Source organism: Poromitra crassiceps (assembly GCF_964638095.1).
Source record: "Poromitra crassiceps genome assembly, chromosome: 16".
Classification (NCBI taxonomy): domain Eukaryota; kingdom Metazoa; phylum Chordata; class Actinopteri; order Beryciformes; family Melamphaidae; genus Poromitra; species Poromitra crassiceps.
This window is the reverse complement of record NC_139645.1, coordinates 14,806,304-14,820,908: the sequence shown is the minus strand read 5'-3', so window position 1 is coordinate 14,820,908 and position 14,605 is coordinate 14,806,304. Positions and strand designations below refer to the sequence as shown.

General features: G+C 45.6%; 1 protein-coding gene across 1 annotated transcript in view; it reads left to right on the top strand.

The window, feature by feature from the left end:
* The window catches only part of LOC310790905 (protein kinase C-binding protein NELL1-like), a gene marked incomplete at its 3' end in the record, with an annotated part of 306,141 nt that overhangs the window by 250,745 nt on the left and 40,791 nt on the right, over window positions 1-14,605 (top strand). The window contains exon 15 of the mRNA XM_083652616.1: window positions 13,476-13,571. Within this exon, the coding sequence (XP_083508742.1) occupies window positions 13,476-13,571 (96 nt within the window). The remainder of the gene's footprint in view (window positions 1-13,475; window positions 13,572-14,605) is intronic.

Below are 14,605 nucleotides of genomic sequence, written 5' to 3'. Positions count from 1 at the left end.
CATTTACTTGGTGAAATGACTACAAACGAACAGTTGCAAATCAAAGTTTATAGCCTACCACATGGGTCAAGAAATGTGGTGAAAACACAGCTCAGTGTTCAGGGCTCAGTGGCTCGAAAGCGGCCATGTTTGGAGAGAAGCGGAGGTCGCACTGTGAGAAAAATCTTCAGGTACGCGGTGGGCGGCCTGCGGAGGTCGCGCCCAACACATTGACGTCATTTGACGCTTGCGGCCCTCGCTCCTCCCCCGCGCCCTTCGCGGCACAGCGAGTATAAAGCAAGCTTAAGAGGTCTGCAGCAGCACAGATGGTCTCTAGGCTTCTGAACTAAGAGGTCTGCAGCAGCGGTGATAATCACCACAGGCAGTACAGTAAGCGTAACAGTGAGTGCACAATATCAAGTGGACTAATTAAAGCAATTATTTCCATACAGTCTCATGGCTACATCAAAGGAAGCTGCCTCCCTCAGATACTCTCGCACTGTTAGATCTCCCCGGTCCCTGAAGTTCAATGGCTTCCGTTTTATTGCATCACCTCGTCTACGATTGGCCAGTTTACCACCGAGAAGAAAAACACAGCCAACAACTAAATGGAGCCAAAAATGCAAAGTAGGCATATGTGCATGTGTGTATTATAATTTTGAAGTTGCAAAAAATTAATATGTTGTAGTTATATTCCACAATGAACAAACCACTACTGTATTTCACTCACTCTCGGTTTGTTCTATTCCGTATTAAATCGATCCAGTGATTTCGGCCTCTTAGGGGACTGATACGGATACTGAGTATCGGATCGACACATCCGTAGAGTTAAGACAAAAAACAAATAAGAACATTTCAAAAGTTGTTATGCAGATTAGTTGACAATGTGCACTTTTTATTTAGCCCGTTTAAAAGTAGGGAGGGTTATATTTCATCACATTGCGTTTTGCTATGTGTACAGTAAGTGCATATCAGAAACTGTGGGGGGTAATGGCGTAGTCTTGCCTCGATCTTTAAGTAATTTAATAACCTCGGGGTGGCCTGCGTTGTTTTCATGAGACTTATTACATGAGAGTGAATAATTGTGAAGGCACAGACAGTTGATTCCACCTGTTTCCTCTCGATTTGCCTCAAAAGAAACAAGTGTAGAACATGGGCTATGCAGGCGCTATGATTATCATCTCCTGATAGCCTAATTCCTCTTGGTGCTGTTTCCCTTTGTCTAATCGCCTGGAAGTTCACATCTAAAACACAATTTTTTGCTTTGAACCAATTGCTTCACTCATACAGCCTCTTTGAATGATCTTGAATTGAATTCGGAAGCCGCCATAACAGCGTAGAGAAAGTCACTTGGTACAAAAGCCTATTATCAAACACAGACGAGTTGCGGTAGGACGGGGGGAACGCACGGCGCCCAGAGGCTCCGGGCTCCAAAACACTTTACTAGAGATCTGTGGGCCCTGACTGATTTATGGCAAGCTGCAGGCTGCACTCACAAACACAGTCAGACACGGAGCACAATACTCTGATGTCAATGTGATGCAGTGTAATACTGTTACCTACTGAGCTGAGAGAGAGAGAGATGTAGCCTATCATGTCCTTTGATCATGATAATGATTGGCTATTTGTTGCTATTGTGGAGGTTGCTAGCTGATAAGAGCTAGGGCTCCATATCAGATGGTAATAAACACAGGTGTGTGTGACTCATGTGTTGATATACACAGTATAGCTGACCCTGGCGTCACTACTGCTGAAGCACTGCTCTCTCTCTCTCTCTCTCTCTCTCTCTCCCTGTCTCTCTCCCTCCCTCTCGGCCCCCCCTCTCTCTCTCTTTCTCTCTCTCCCCCTGTCTCTCTCTCTCCCCCCTCTCTCTTTCTCTCTCTCCCCCCACTCTCTCCCCTCTCTCTCTTTCTCTCTCTCCCTCCCTATCTCTCTTTCTCTCTCTCCCCCCCTCTCCCTCTCTCCCAGTTCAAAGGAGTTTTATAGGCATGAAAGACAGCACTAGAAAGTAAAAACAACAAATTGCGTTTTCATAACCAGATTCAGATACACTGACAGGAAGGAGGCAGTGGTGTGTGTGTGTGTGTGTGTGTGTGTGTGTGTGTGTGTGTGTGTGTGTGTGTGTGTGTGCGTGTGTGTGTGTGTGTGTGTGTGTGTGTGTGTGTGTGTGTGTGTGCGTGCGTGCGTGCGCCCCTACAAATTACCTGCTTGGCAGAAACATTTACTGAGCCACAGTGTTGGGGTAATATATTACCAAAGTAATATATTACATAATATTACTTTCCACAGTGACGAGTAGTGTAACAGATTACAATTGTCCAAAACAGTAATAATATTACAGTTACTAATCCAAGTAACTAAGAGTTAGTGCATTACTTTCTCCAGCGCTGACTCAGGTTAATGTTGCAGGGCTATTTGTGACACAAACGTGTAGCTACAATGCGTATTGATAGAATCTTGCCAACATTTGGGGCCTGTTGCAGATTTTACAACTGCGTTATTAAAAAGAGAAGCTGTTTAACAGATTGTGTCCGTCGGGCGGGCTCTTCATCAAGCAGGTTACTTGTATGGATTATTTTATAGGCTGTAGGAAAAAGAGATCTTTTGAAGCCTTCTCTGCGTTTACTGGCAAAGTGATTAGGTCTATATTGACCCGTAACCGTATCCCAATTTTGATGAGAAAGGATCCAATTAGCAATTTTGTGGGGTGTAACGGAAAAGTAATATGACGAGTAGTCTTAACGAAGTACTGTTGGCAGAGAGTAATAAGTACTGTAAAAGTTACTTTTGAAAAGAGTAATATTATTACATTTTCTGAGTAACGAACCCAACACTGGTGAGCCGTCACTTATAAGGATTTGTGTCTTCTACCATCACATCACAGTCTGTCAGGAAGACAACGAGGGGCCGATACAGAATATGGATCGGACAAAGATGTTGAATTTCAATCTATCACAATACAAGGATGTGATCCTATGTGGCAATACATTGGCGGGTCAGTTTTGGGTTGTTGTTTTAGGAATACGGAAATGGAGTCAGGGTTCATGTATGTCCAACGTTTTTTGAATGGGGGCCGGATTAGATAATGTGAAAATAGGGGGGGGGGGGGGGGGGGGGGGGCAGCTGCTTCTCACCTCATATGGGTTATAAAAAGCAAAAAAATCGCGTAAAATCCTATACAATAAAACTGTATTCCAAGGATTTTGTTTACCATCTGAAAACATTTAGTTCTGCCTGTGTTGTTCCTATTTGGTGCTCGTCTACAAACTGTATGATCGTGCTGTCATCATTAGGTGAATGGAAACATGTGAATTGAACTTGCTTGATTAACCAATACTTTGTGGAGGACCACATATAGTACTTTTTGAGAGACAAGCCGAGGGCCACATAAAATCGGTTGGCGGGCCACAATTGGCCCCCGGGCCGGACTTTGGACATGCCTGATGTATGGGCTCAGGTGGTGGCGGATTCGGAAAAGAAATTATGCACGCATCGCTGCTAAGCAAAGATATGAGCGTGACTGATATGAACAGCAGAGAAGTAAAATAACTACAGCACCAACCAACAAGCAACGTCTCTTCAAGGCACTCTTCCTCCTCGTGCTGTGGTGCAGATACCCTTCATCTTAGCAGTTCAGTAGCATGGATGGGAGAAAACAGTGTGTCAACTGCCTACCTGTGTGTGTAGGTGTGCGTGTGTGTGTGTGTGTGTGTGTGTGTGTGTGTGTGTGTGTGTGTGTGTGTGTGTGTGTGTGTGTGTGTGCGTGTCTGCCCCTTCAAATGACCTGCTTGGATTCAGATGTAGCATCGACCCCACGCCCTCTTCGGTTATGAAAGCTCCTCACATGCGGCTGCCAAGGGCGTCTGCTGCGCTCTGATGGGTTCATGCCCTCATGGCAAAAATCATTCAGATGTGGCCTGAACATCCAGTTAATGTTTGCCTCACACTGATCCTGTTCAGATGTGGTCTGAACATCCAGTTAATGTTTTGACTAGTCTCGCTGGCCAGCCTCCTCTCCCTTCCGTCCGAGGAGTCTGGCGCCGCAGGTCTCCATAGTGGGATTGCGATGGGCGGCGCTTAGCGGCAGTGCCCTTGGAAAATAGTTTCCAACAATCCAATTTGCCGTTTTCAGCGTGTAGCAAGGAGCTAGCGTGTAGGTTTCTGCCGTTAGCTTGCTAACTAGTTAGCGTTGTTGTTTTCACTGCGGCGGCAGGGCACTGTTTACAGCGACACACAGGGAGGAGGGAGCGGAAGCCGCTCTGATTGACATGATCGGAGCCAATGACAGAGCTTGTAATAAGCCGGGAGCGGACATCCGGCTGCCACCGAAACAGTCGCTCCAATGAGAGAGCAGAGTAGAGCAGGGGAGGGTTTATCCCCGTTGCCTGTTTCCATGGCGCCAGACTCCTCGGACGGAAGGTAGAGGAGGCTGGCCAGCGAGACTAATGTTTGCCTCACACTGATCCTGTTCAGATGTGGTGTGAACATCCAGGTAATGTTTGCCTCACACTGATCCTGTTCCAGCAGAGGCAGGGACATGGATGATGTCTGTCTGCCTGCCTGCCTGACTATAGTTAAACAGGCTTATTTATTGCTGACCCCTTGACATGTCCTGTATTCAGAATATGAACTGCTCCATCAGGTAGACGCTACAGTAACCTGGTAAACCATCCGATCATGTGACCTCACATTTAGTTTCGTTCTGCTGTTCCGTCTGACCTCCAGCCCGGGGGCGGGTGTTTTCGGAAATGACACAGTGCACAGATCTGCTTCGTAGTTGACATCGTAACCGGCCAATCAGGGATGCTGCTGGCCAAACAGTAATTATGACTGTTGTGCATCCTGAGACCAGTGGGATCCAGTGACCACTGGGTCACTGAAGCACGTCCTTTGATCTACTGAGAAAGGGAGATTTTGAGTAACTAGCAAAGATTTGCCCTTGCACCTCCACTTGGGCGTAAGATATGGCCCTATGACTGTTATAGCCTAATATAATTGTATGTATTTTTATGTGGCAGCCTTTATGTGCAAGACAAATTTCCTGAGGGACAAATAAAGTAATATTGAATGTTGAAACGTAGAAAGACAATAAACACGTCAAAATATACTCTGACCCAAAGATCAAGTAGTAATAAAATAAAGGGCAAAGAGTAAGCAAGTGCAGATAGCAGTGTGATATATATATAGATATAGATATAGATATATATGTATATATATATATATATATATATATATATATATATATATATATATATATATATATATATATATAGAGGTATATTCATTGTGCGTCAACAAGAGGGAGACGGTTTGTGGTTTTAGTGCATTTCTTCTGTGAATACTTTGAAAGTTAAAGGCAGGATGAAAGTCAGATTGAGAAGCAGATTTTGTCTTTCTCCGCAGCGTTTCTCATGACTTTTCCCAGGCACTAAAACCTATTCTCAGTCTGGTGTGATCTAATGGTGTCGCAACATTAGCGGACTGTTGTGCTTCGCTCTGAAGTCCCAAACTGTCTCTCCATTCAGCCCGCGTTGCACCGGGGAGCACAGATGCGGCAGTGAATGATCTCGTCGTGCTAACATGCTCTCGGTGCTCGGCGGCATTACGTCTTGATGGTGTTGGAAACGACCTGGGAGAGAAAAGGCATTAAGAAGCTCTGAGCATCACAAGGCGAGGAGGCAAGCTTATTTGTGGAGCACATCTCATACACGGAGGCAATTCAAAGTAGTTTACAGTACATAAAACGGCTCCAAAGAAAAGAGAGGAATAAAAAAGATTAAGAGACAGAAGTATACCAAGGTGAAATAATAAACGCTATGAACAATAAGATCCAAAAGGTCACAGTGCAGAGCAAATCAAGTCAAATAAGAAGATATTTTAAGCAGTGCAGCCGCTTCTATAACTGACTATGTGTGTCCGTCAGTCACACCCACAGCCCCAGAATCGTCGAGTGGTGGCCAGAGCGATGACGTCATTGTCATCATTGTCGAGTGGTGGCCAGAGCGATGACGTCATTGTCACTCATCATTGTCGAGTGGTGGCCAGTGCGATGACGTCATTGTCATCATTGTCGAGTGGTGGCCAGAGCGATGACGTCATTGTCACTCATCATTGTCGAGTGGTGGCCAGTGGTGACTGATGATGTCATAATTAGTAAACAAACACAATCCATCAACTGAGCATGCAAACACCCTTAAAGGAGAAGTTGAGTCACATGACTTGGACTTAACTTGAGACTTGAGAAGAAGACTTGAGACATGAGTTGACTTGGGCTCTGGTGGTGACTTGGGACTTGACTTTGACTTGTACTGTACTTTGATGACTTGGAAAGCTTTCTAACGCCTTGACTTGCCATCTTGTTTGTGTAAATGACTCAGATTGAAAGTGAAGAGACTTTGCTAATGACATTCAGATTTGGGACTTGTGCCTCGAGACTTGGGACAGCCTGGGCGGGACTCGAGGACAGTTGACTTGGGGTTTCAAAACGGAAAACATCGAGTCCAGGCCCGGAAAAGTGAGTTTTAAAAGTTAGCAATCTCAGCAGTTGGCCGTGTATCTGTTGAGTCACTGTACTGATCAACAGTCCGTTCAAACGATGCGGTCGTTTTGTGCTTCTTAATGCAGCTGCCTTTAATCCAGGCCTGAGCGGCTGCTCTTACTCCTTATTGTTATTATAAGTGTGGTCGTTATGTTGGCTAAATGCTTCACTGAAAAGCACAGTCAAGGCTGAACTGCCTGCAGGCTTATGCATAATCAACTGATCCCTTTGTTTGTGTATGGTGGTGCTGTTAATTCTCCCTCTGGCAGGTTTCTGCCCACTCAGCTCTTCTCTGCAGGTGGACTGCAGACGTGTCAGTGTGTTTGGAGGCAGAGACAGCACGCTGCAGTGTGTTTGGAGGTAGAGACCGTACGCTGCAGTGTGTTTGGAGGCAGAGTCAGCGCGCTGCAGTGTGTTTGGAGGTACAGTAGAGACCGTACGCTGCAGTGTGTTTGGAGGTAGAGTCAGCGTGGTGCAGTGTGTTTGGAGGCAGAGTCAGCATGCTGCAGTGTGTTTGGAGGTAGAGACCGTACGCTGCAGTGTGTTTGGAGGCAGAGTCAGCGTGCTACAGTGTGTTTGGAGGCAGAGTCAGTGTGGTGCAGTGTGTTTGGAGGCAGAGTCAGCGTGCTACAGTGTGTTTGGAGGCAGAGTCAGCACGCTGCAGTGTGTTTGGAGGCAGAGTCAGCACGGTGCAGTGTGTTTGGAGGCAGAGTCAGCGCGCTGCAGTGTGTTTGGAGGCAGAGTCAGCATGCTGCAGTGTGTTTGGAGGCAGAGTCAGCACGCTGCAGTGTGTTTGGAGGCAGAGACAGCGTAGTGCAGTGTGTTTGGAGGCAGAGTCAGCACGCTCCAGTGTGTTTGGAGGTAGAGTCAGCGTGCTGCAGTGTGTTTGGAGGTAGAGTCATCACGCTGCAGTGTGTTTGGAGGCAGAGTCAGCACGCTGCAGTGTGTTTGGAGGCAGTCAGCACGCTGCAGTGTGTTTGGAGGCAGAGTCAGCGCGCTGCAGTGTGTTTGGAGGCAGAGTCAGCACGCTGCAGTGTGTTTGGAGGCAGAGTCAGCGTGGTGCAGTGTGTTTGGAGGCATAGACAGCGTGCTGCAGTGTGTTTGGAGGCAGAGAGCGCATAGACTAAAAACGGGTCCCATATAGTTAGAAAGTGAGTTGGTTCGCAGGAACCTGGGTCTCTCCATCCTTATAACAGAGATCATGTCTGTCAAGCACAATTGGAAAGAGGGTGAAGAGGGGGACTTCCATTCCTTAAGAATATGTTTTCTTGGCAACAGTTGTCCCCAGGGTCAGAGATTGTTGCACAGCTGTGAAGTTCAGAGAGGACTCTGAGCAGCCGGAGATGGCAAGTTCTGCCTCCGGCTGAAGGGTTATTTCGTAGGCCTTAGAGTACCAGTCAAATATTTTGTCCCAGAGTCCCGCCAGTGAAGGTCAGAACCAGGAATGGAGCTGGACTTGATCGATCGATACCTTTTTGGGTCCAGACGACATTTCGACTAATCTTAATAAACAAAGAACTGGATATGAGACTGGACTGGACTGTAAACAACGATGGAAGCAGTTGGCACGGACGGACGCTCTACATCGGCCAGAATATCGGCCGTCTGTCCCGGAGTCTTATTAGTCATCAGACTGATAGACTCTGGGTGCCCAGATCTGGCGCGTATGAGTAGGGCGGAGCAGGAAATTGAATGTGGCCTTGTTCTTGAAATGTAGTTTTAATAACATAACTACAATTATCCAGATATGGTTGTGTCATCCGGACTGACGGTGTGTTCAGGCGCGCTCGGTAATACGCCCTCTGCCCTCCTCCTGACATCAGCATCTGTTGGCTCACAACCTGTCAGCCTTGGCTTTCTTAAAACTCCTAATGAGATTTACATTTCCTGTTAGAGAGGAGATCGTTATCAAGAGGCGAAACCATTTCTTAATGCAGCCAATCAAAACGTTGTGCTGGACTGCGTGGGACGCTCATTAACTCCACTCTATTCTACCATGGCATTACAATGCTTCTCTTCATACCTGCTTGAATTTATGGCGTTGGGTTTCTCCTTTGATATTCCCCGCTTTTAATTCCGAGATGGGTCCTTGGACAGCCAACAGCCGTGAACATGGCTGTTAACCACGGCAGAGCGGAAGGATTCCTTTCTTTCCAGCCAGCGGAGAGCAATCTACCGCCATAATGGAAAACTCAAATAGCAAATCTGTGGATATAAGCGTGTCTGCAGAAGTCACGAGTCAGCAACAGGCTCAGTTAAGCAGTGAGACAGTTTAGCTGGAGGTCACAGGGACCGCTGTGCTGGTCGGTGTGTGCGTGCGTGTGTGTGTGTGTGTGCATACGTGCGCACGCATGTGTGTTTTAACGTGTGTGTGTGTTTTCGTGTGTGCGCATGTCTGTACAGGTGTCTTCTTGGTCTTTGCTGATAGCAGGCTAGCGGTGCATGTGTGTGTTTGTGTGTGTCGGTGCGTGTGTGTCTACAGTATGTGTGTGTGTGTGTCTGTCTGTGTGTGTGTGTGTGTGTGTGTGTGTCTGTGTGCGTGCGTGTGTGTGTGTACGTGCATCTGTGTGTGTGTCTCTGTGTGTCTGTGTCTATGTGCTTGTGTGTTCGTGTGTCTCTGTGCATGTGTGTGTGTGTGTGTGTGTGTGTGTGCGTGTGTGTGCTTGCGTGTGTGTCGGTGCGTGTGTGTGTGTCTGTGTGTGCGTGCGTGTGTACAGGCTGTGATGCGCCAACATGATGGAGGCAGACAGGGAAGGGTCAGAACGGAGCTGGCAGAGAGTACTGCACTCTGCTGAACAAAAGAACCAGTGTGTTGAGTCAGTGTGGGGAAGAGAGAGAGAGAGAGAGAGAGAGAGAGAGAAAAGAGATAATGAATGAATGAATTTATTTGGTGATGAGATACAAAGGACAAGCACCATAAATTTAATAACAAACATAACAGGAACTCACCGAGGATAAAAACACAATAAAGCCCTAGGGCTTATTTCCATTGTGGTCCCCAATGGAATAATTTTATTTTTATGAATTCATTATTTTTATTTTTATTAATTATTTTATTTTTATTTTTATTTACAAATAAATAAAAAATCAATCAGGACACATTTATCCCGCACAAACCAAAGGAGAAATCACAGACTCCAAAGAGTTTAAAAACTTATGCAAATACAGAATTAAAGACCAATAGGCAGCCTAAGTCCTGCAGTCGCCAGATTGCCCACGGGACCTCAGGAAGGGAATTATCCTTTCATCTCCCCATAGTCCTCTCTTAAAATCCTCATACAGTAACACAAGTTTTTTAATTGGACAAACCTAAATAATTCAGCTTTATTCTGCATCACAACAGACCATAGAACATTTCACTCATTTCCCTTCATATTCTTTTTTGGCAGAGTGAACTGTTCTATGGTCTCCCCTTACCGTGTGAGAAAACGCTTTGCACAGCTTCAAACAGCACCTGAAGTCTTTCACATTCTACCTAACAATGAACAACTGACAGAAAGGACACTTAACAGATTCCGTTGGATTCATAAAAAGAGAGAGAGAGAGACAGAGAGAGACAGAGAGAGAGGCACACAGAGAGAGAGAGACACACACAGAGAGAGAGAGAGAGAGACAGAGAGAGACAGAGAGAGAGACAGAGAGTTAAGAGTCAGTGCTTAAAATGAAAAGGATTAAAGCAAAAAAAAAAGAGGGCAGATTTAATTGAGTAAGTTCATTAAAGAGAAATTACTTTAAGCTTAATTAATGACATGATTTGAAAGATGAGCCTTAATGGGAGGAGAAAGCTATTTATAGTTCCATACATATTAGGATGTGTGTGTTTCTGTCTATGAATCCAAAGAGACACACCATTTGTTGATGTAAATGATCACAATGGTGTTAAGAAAAACCCACATGTGCTGAATACACAAACCCAATGCGTAAGTGCAATAAATAACAGCAGAGTCCCATGCCACAAGCTATTAGAGCTATTAATTTGACTGGTTCCACTATTAAGAAGTTCTATCAGGCCCTCATTAGGAGGCTGATTGCCTCTGTACTAATAAACCTCACAGTTAAATATTAATTACACTTATATTGACTCAATCTATCTCCAGCTCTAATTATCATTTCACCACCATCAGCATAATGTACTGTCGGCCTGGCTAATGACTTCCAGAGATGGGGGGGGAGGGAGCTGTAGGGGTGTGTGTGTGTGTGTGTGTGTGTGTGTGTGTGTGTGTGTGTGTGTGTGTGTGTGTGTGTGTGTGTGTGTGTGTGTGTCTGTGTGTGTGTGTGTGGATTGAACCCATTTTTGAAAACTGAAATGATACTTACATCTGGATCAATTAGAAAAAGCATCTTTATTTCTCCGTTTTGCCTTCCGATTGGAATGAGCCTTTTTCAACCACCAAAAATGGGCTTTCTGAAAACGCTCGCCCCCAAGTGGATGGATTTGAAAGCGCGGTCTGGTGTTGTACTGAAGATGAGAAAAACGGCTGTTTCAAGGCCTCAAGTAGGATCGCTGGTTGTGGCTGCAGACCCGCTCAAATCGAGACACTTTTTCATGTTTTGATTTCGGCATTACGAAGTAGAGTCTGCGTGGCTACACTGTAGTTTTGCGCGGCTGGTATATTTTATCCTATCTATAGCACGCATAGCTAAACGGCCTTCAAACAGGTTTTGTTATTCTTTATCCAAAATAAAATCAAAGATTAAAAAAAAACCTTTTAAACAACTTTTAACCTTTGCCTTGTAAAGTGGCCGGCCCAAGTGATCTCCTTATTGCCCATGAAGAAATTCTGCTTTTCCAAAACACTAGAAAACTTTCAATGGGAAAATGCTTTTTAATCCAGATTACTGTGGACAAAGCCGAAAACTCTCCAAGGATAATAATAGTAATTGAACAAATAATAATAATGCAAAATGCAACTGCCACTCCACAACTTTGCTCCTACCAAGGTTGAAGGAAGAAATAAACTTGATGAAGTGTTGCAATTAGATTTTTTTGTGTGTGAACACATTCTCCCTAAACCAGCCGTGTCTACTTCCACGGCAGTTAGCGAGTTCCTACATTTCCCAGAATGCTGTTCAGCCACCCCCAGACAATAGAGTGCCAAAGTATTCCGGGTTCAGCATATTACCACCTTTTTTTTTTTTTTTTTTTGCCCAAGTTAAATGTTATATGGTCTCTCCTGATTCTAAATATGGCTGGTTTGACCAAGCAAAACGATTTTTTATAAGCATTTTACGAAATTTCGAATGTACGAAATGGAAAAGTGAATGGCGGATAATCCCTTGGTGCGTACGCCGAACCCGGAAGAGGGAGTGACTTTGGCAGTCTATGGGGCTCTCTGTGCTGTGTAGATGTAGGTGGAGAGAGTGGCAGATATAGCTAGCTTTTTTGATGAAAAAAGTACTGACAGATTCACAAAGATGCCAGCTGTAGCTGCAATGCATTCTGGTCTATTGAGGCTGCTGTCAGTGGAGCATCCGGTGTTCATTCCTCCTCTACGTCTCCGTCTCCCTCCCATCACCAGGTCGCCCCCCATCAACTGAGAGTAGCAGGAGTTGGGACCCCACCGCACACACACACACACACACACACACACACACAAACGGTCCAGGGCCGGTTCCAGAACAAGATGACTAGGGATGCATCCTAGATAAGAAGGGGTGCAGAAGGCCAGCCGCCCGAAAAATTTGACATGTTATTTTACTAAAAATAATGCATTTTACCATCATTTCAAGTAGAATGATACCACCCAAGCAAGAATATTTCAAGTGTTTCAAGTGCTTTACTGAAATATTTGGACCATATAATGATAATACAATTATCTCAACCTTAAAAGGTTACATATAGGTGCCAAAAAGCCATAAATTCACATCAAAGAACAAAGAAAAACAACAATTATAATTCAAGTTTAAACAGTAAGTGTGCAGCTGCAGCATTTTTTTTTTTTTTTTTTTTTACTTTTCAACTGAGCATGCAGACAATTAAAATAAGGGTGCAATGCATGCTTTTGCACCCCCATAGAACCGGGCCTGACACGGTCGGTGCTAAAAGTTTCAGCTGAGAGAAAAATAGACTAGTGAATCACGTCGTCCCCCAGGAGTGACACAGGCGCCCCTTGGGCCAATCAGTAACAAGATGCACCATTCCTCAAATTGCAGCATCCCCCCCCCCCCCCCCCAGTTTTGACATTTTGATCTTAAATGATAGCGCCCCCATAAGGCCAATCTGTGTCAAAGGTTCTTAGGCTACAGCAATTACAGGGACATTTCATAGCTTATTGGAATCCCTTTTGGTTCCCATGCAGCTGTCAGTGTGATTGATTCTCCAAGAGAGACTTTAGTGTGTCTTTAGCTTTGTTACGATTTAAAAAAAACGTTTATTTGCCGTACCAAGGACAACAGCATCCGCAGCCTCCCTCTGTGCGGCCTTAACCCACGCTGTCCTCTTATCTCCATCATGTAACTGTGCCACATTTACAGCTGCCCGTCCTCTAAGAAGACACATCTCAAAGTCACAAACTTTCCATAAGCCAGAAGGAATTTGTGAAAGACGGAGTGTGTGTGTGTGTGTGTGTGTGTGTGTGTGTGTGTGTGTGAGAGAGAGAGAGAGAGAGGTGAGGGATGTGTGGAATACCAAAAAACAATGTGCTTTTGGTGCTTTACACACACAATATTAGCATATCAAATATTGTCATAATATTGTATCAGGCGCTCTGTGGCACTCCTCATCTTGAATACACACCATTGACTGTGGATGTCGATCATGACAGCTCCTCAAAAGTGAAGCAAAAACCTTTCAATCGCCCCCTGCTGGCTGGCTGCAGTACTAAAGCTTCTATAGTCAACACTCGGAGACTGTGTTGCTCTGCTGCTGTGACATCTGCTACATGCAGAGAAGCTGAATCAATGAAACACTCTCCCTCTCTCTCTCTCTCTCTCTCTCTCCCCCTCTCTCTCTCTCTAGCGTTCTGTGAGGAGGGATGCCGGAGTGGAGGGACGTGTGTGTCTCCCAACACGTGTGTGTGTCCCTCAGGGTTTACGGGGCGCCGCTGTGAGACTGGTAAGAGACCCCTCCACACACACACACACACGCACACACACACACACACACACACACACACACACTCATACTGTACGTCACATTTGGGGGATATATTTACATTGAATTACATGTATTTCCAGGAGACTTACCTTAACGCTAACCGTAGGCACGACTTTCCTAACCCTATCCTTAACCTCTGACCCTAACCCTAACCTCTGACCCTAACCTTAACCTCTGACCCCAAATTCAGCGTTTTACCAACTGGGGACACGACTTTTGCCCCCAAATGAACAAGCCATCCACAATCACCTGGTCTTAAGTGTGGGCGGCTGTGGCTCAGGAGGTAGAGCGGGTCGTCCACTAATCGCTTTGGATAAAAGTGGTCGGTGGTTCGATCCCCGTCTCCTCCAGTCTGCATTATCAAAGTGTCCTTGGGCAAGATACTGGACCCCAAATTGCTCCCGATGGCTGCACCAGCACCCTGCGTGGTAGCTTGCCGCCATCGGTGTATGAATGTATGGGTGACACACACACACACACACACACACACACACCTCTTTGTCCCCTTCCCAATTAAAACACAGCCCAAGCTGCACTTACAGTGTTTTCTATTGGGTGTCAAAAGTGACATCAGAGTAATGGTCATTAGTTTGGTATGGGGGCTGACCAGTCGCCCTCTCTCTCACACACACACACACATGCACACGCACACACGCATAAACACAAACAACACACACACACACACACACAACACAACACGCGCACACACACACACACACACACACACACACACACACACACACACACACACACACACACACACACACACACACACACACACCTCTCTAAAGCCCTGTGTTTAAATTGGGCTCAGCAGAGACTGAGGATCCCAGGAGAGCAGTAGAGGACAGCTCATTCCTCTCTCCTTTTGTTTCATCCTCTCCTCTGTTATTAACTCTTTCCCCGCCTGCGAAATCCGTGTTTTCACTCGTGTACTATAGAGGGCGCTGTCACACACCTTGTGAAATACTGCAGCACTTCCAGGGTTAAAA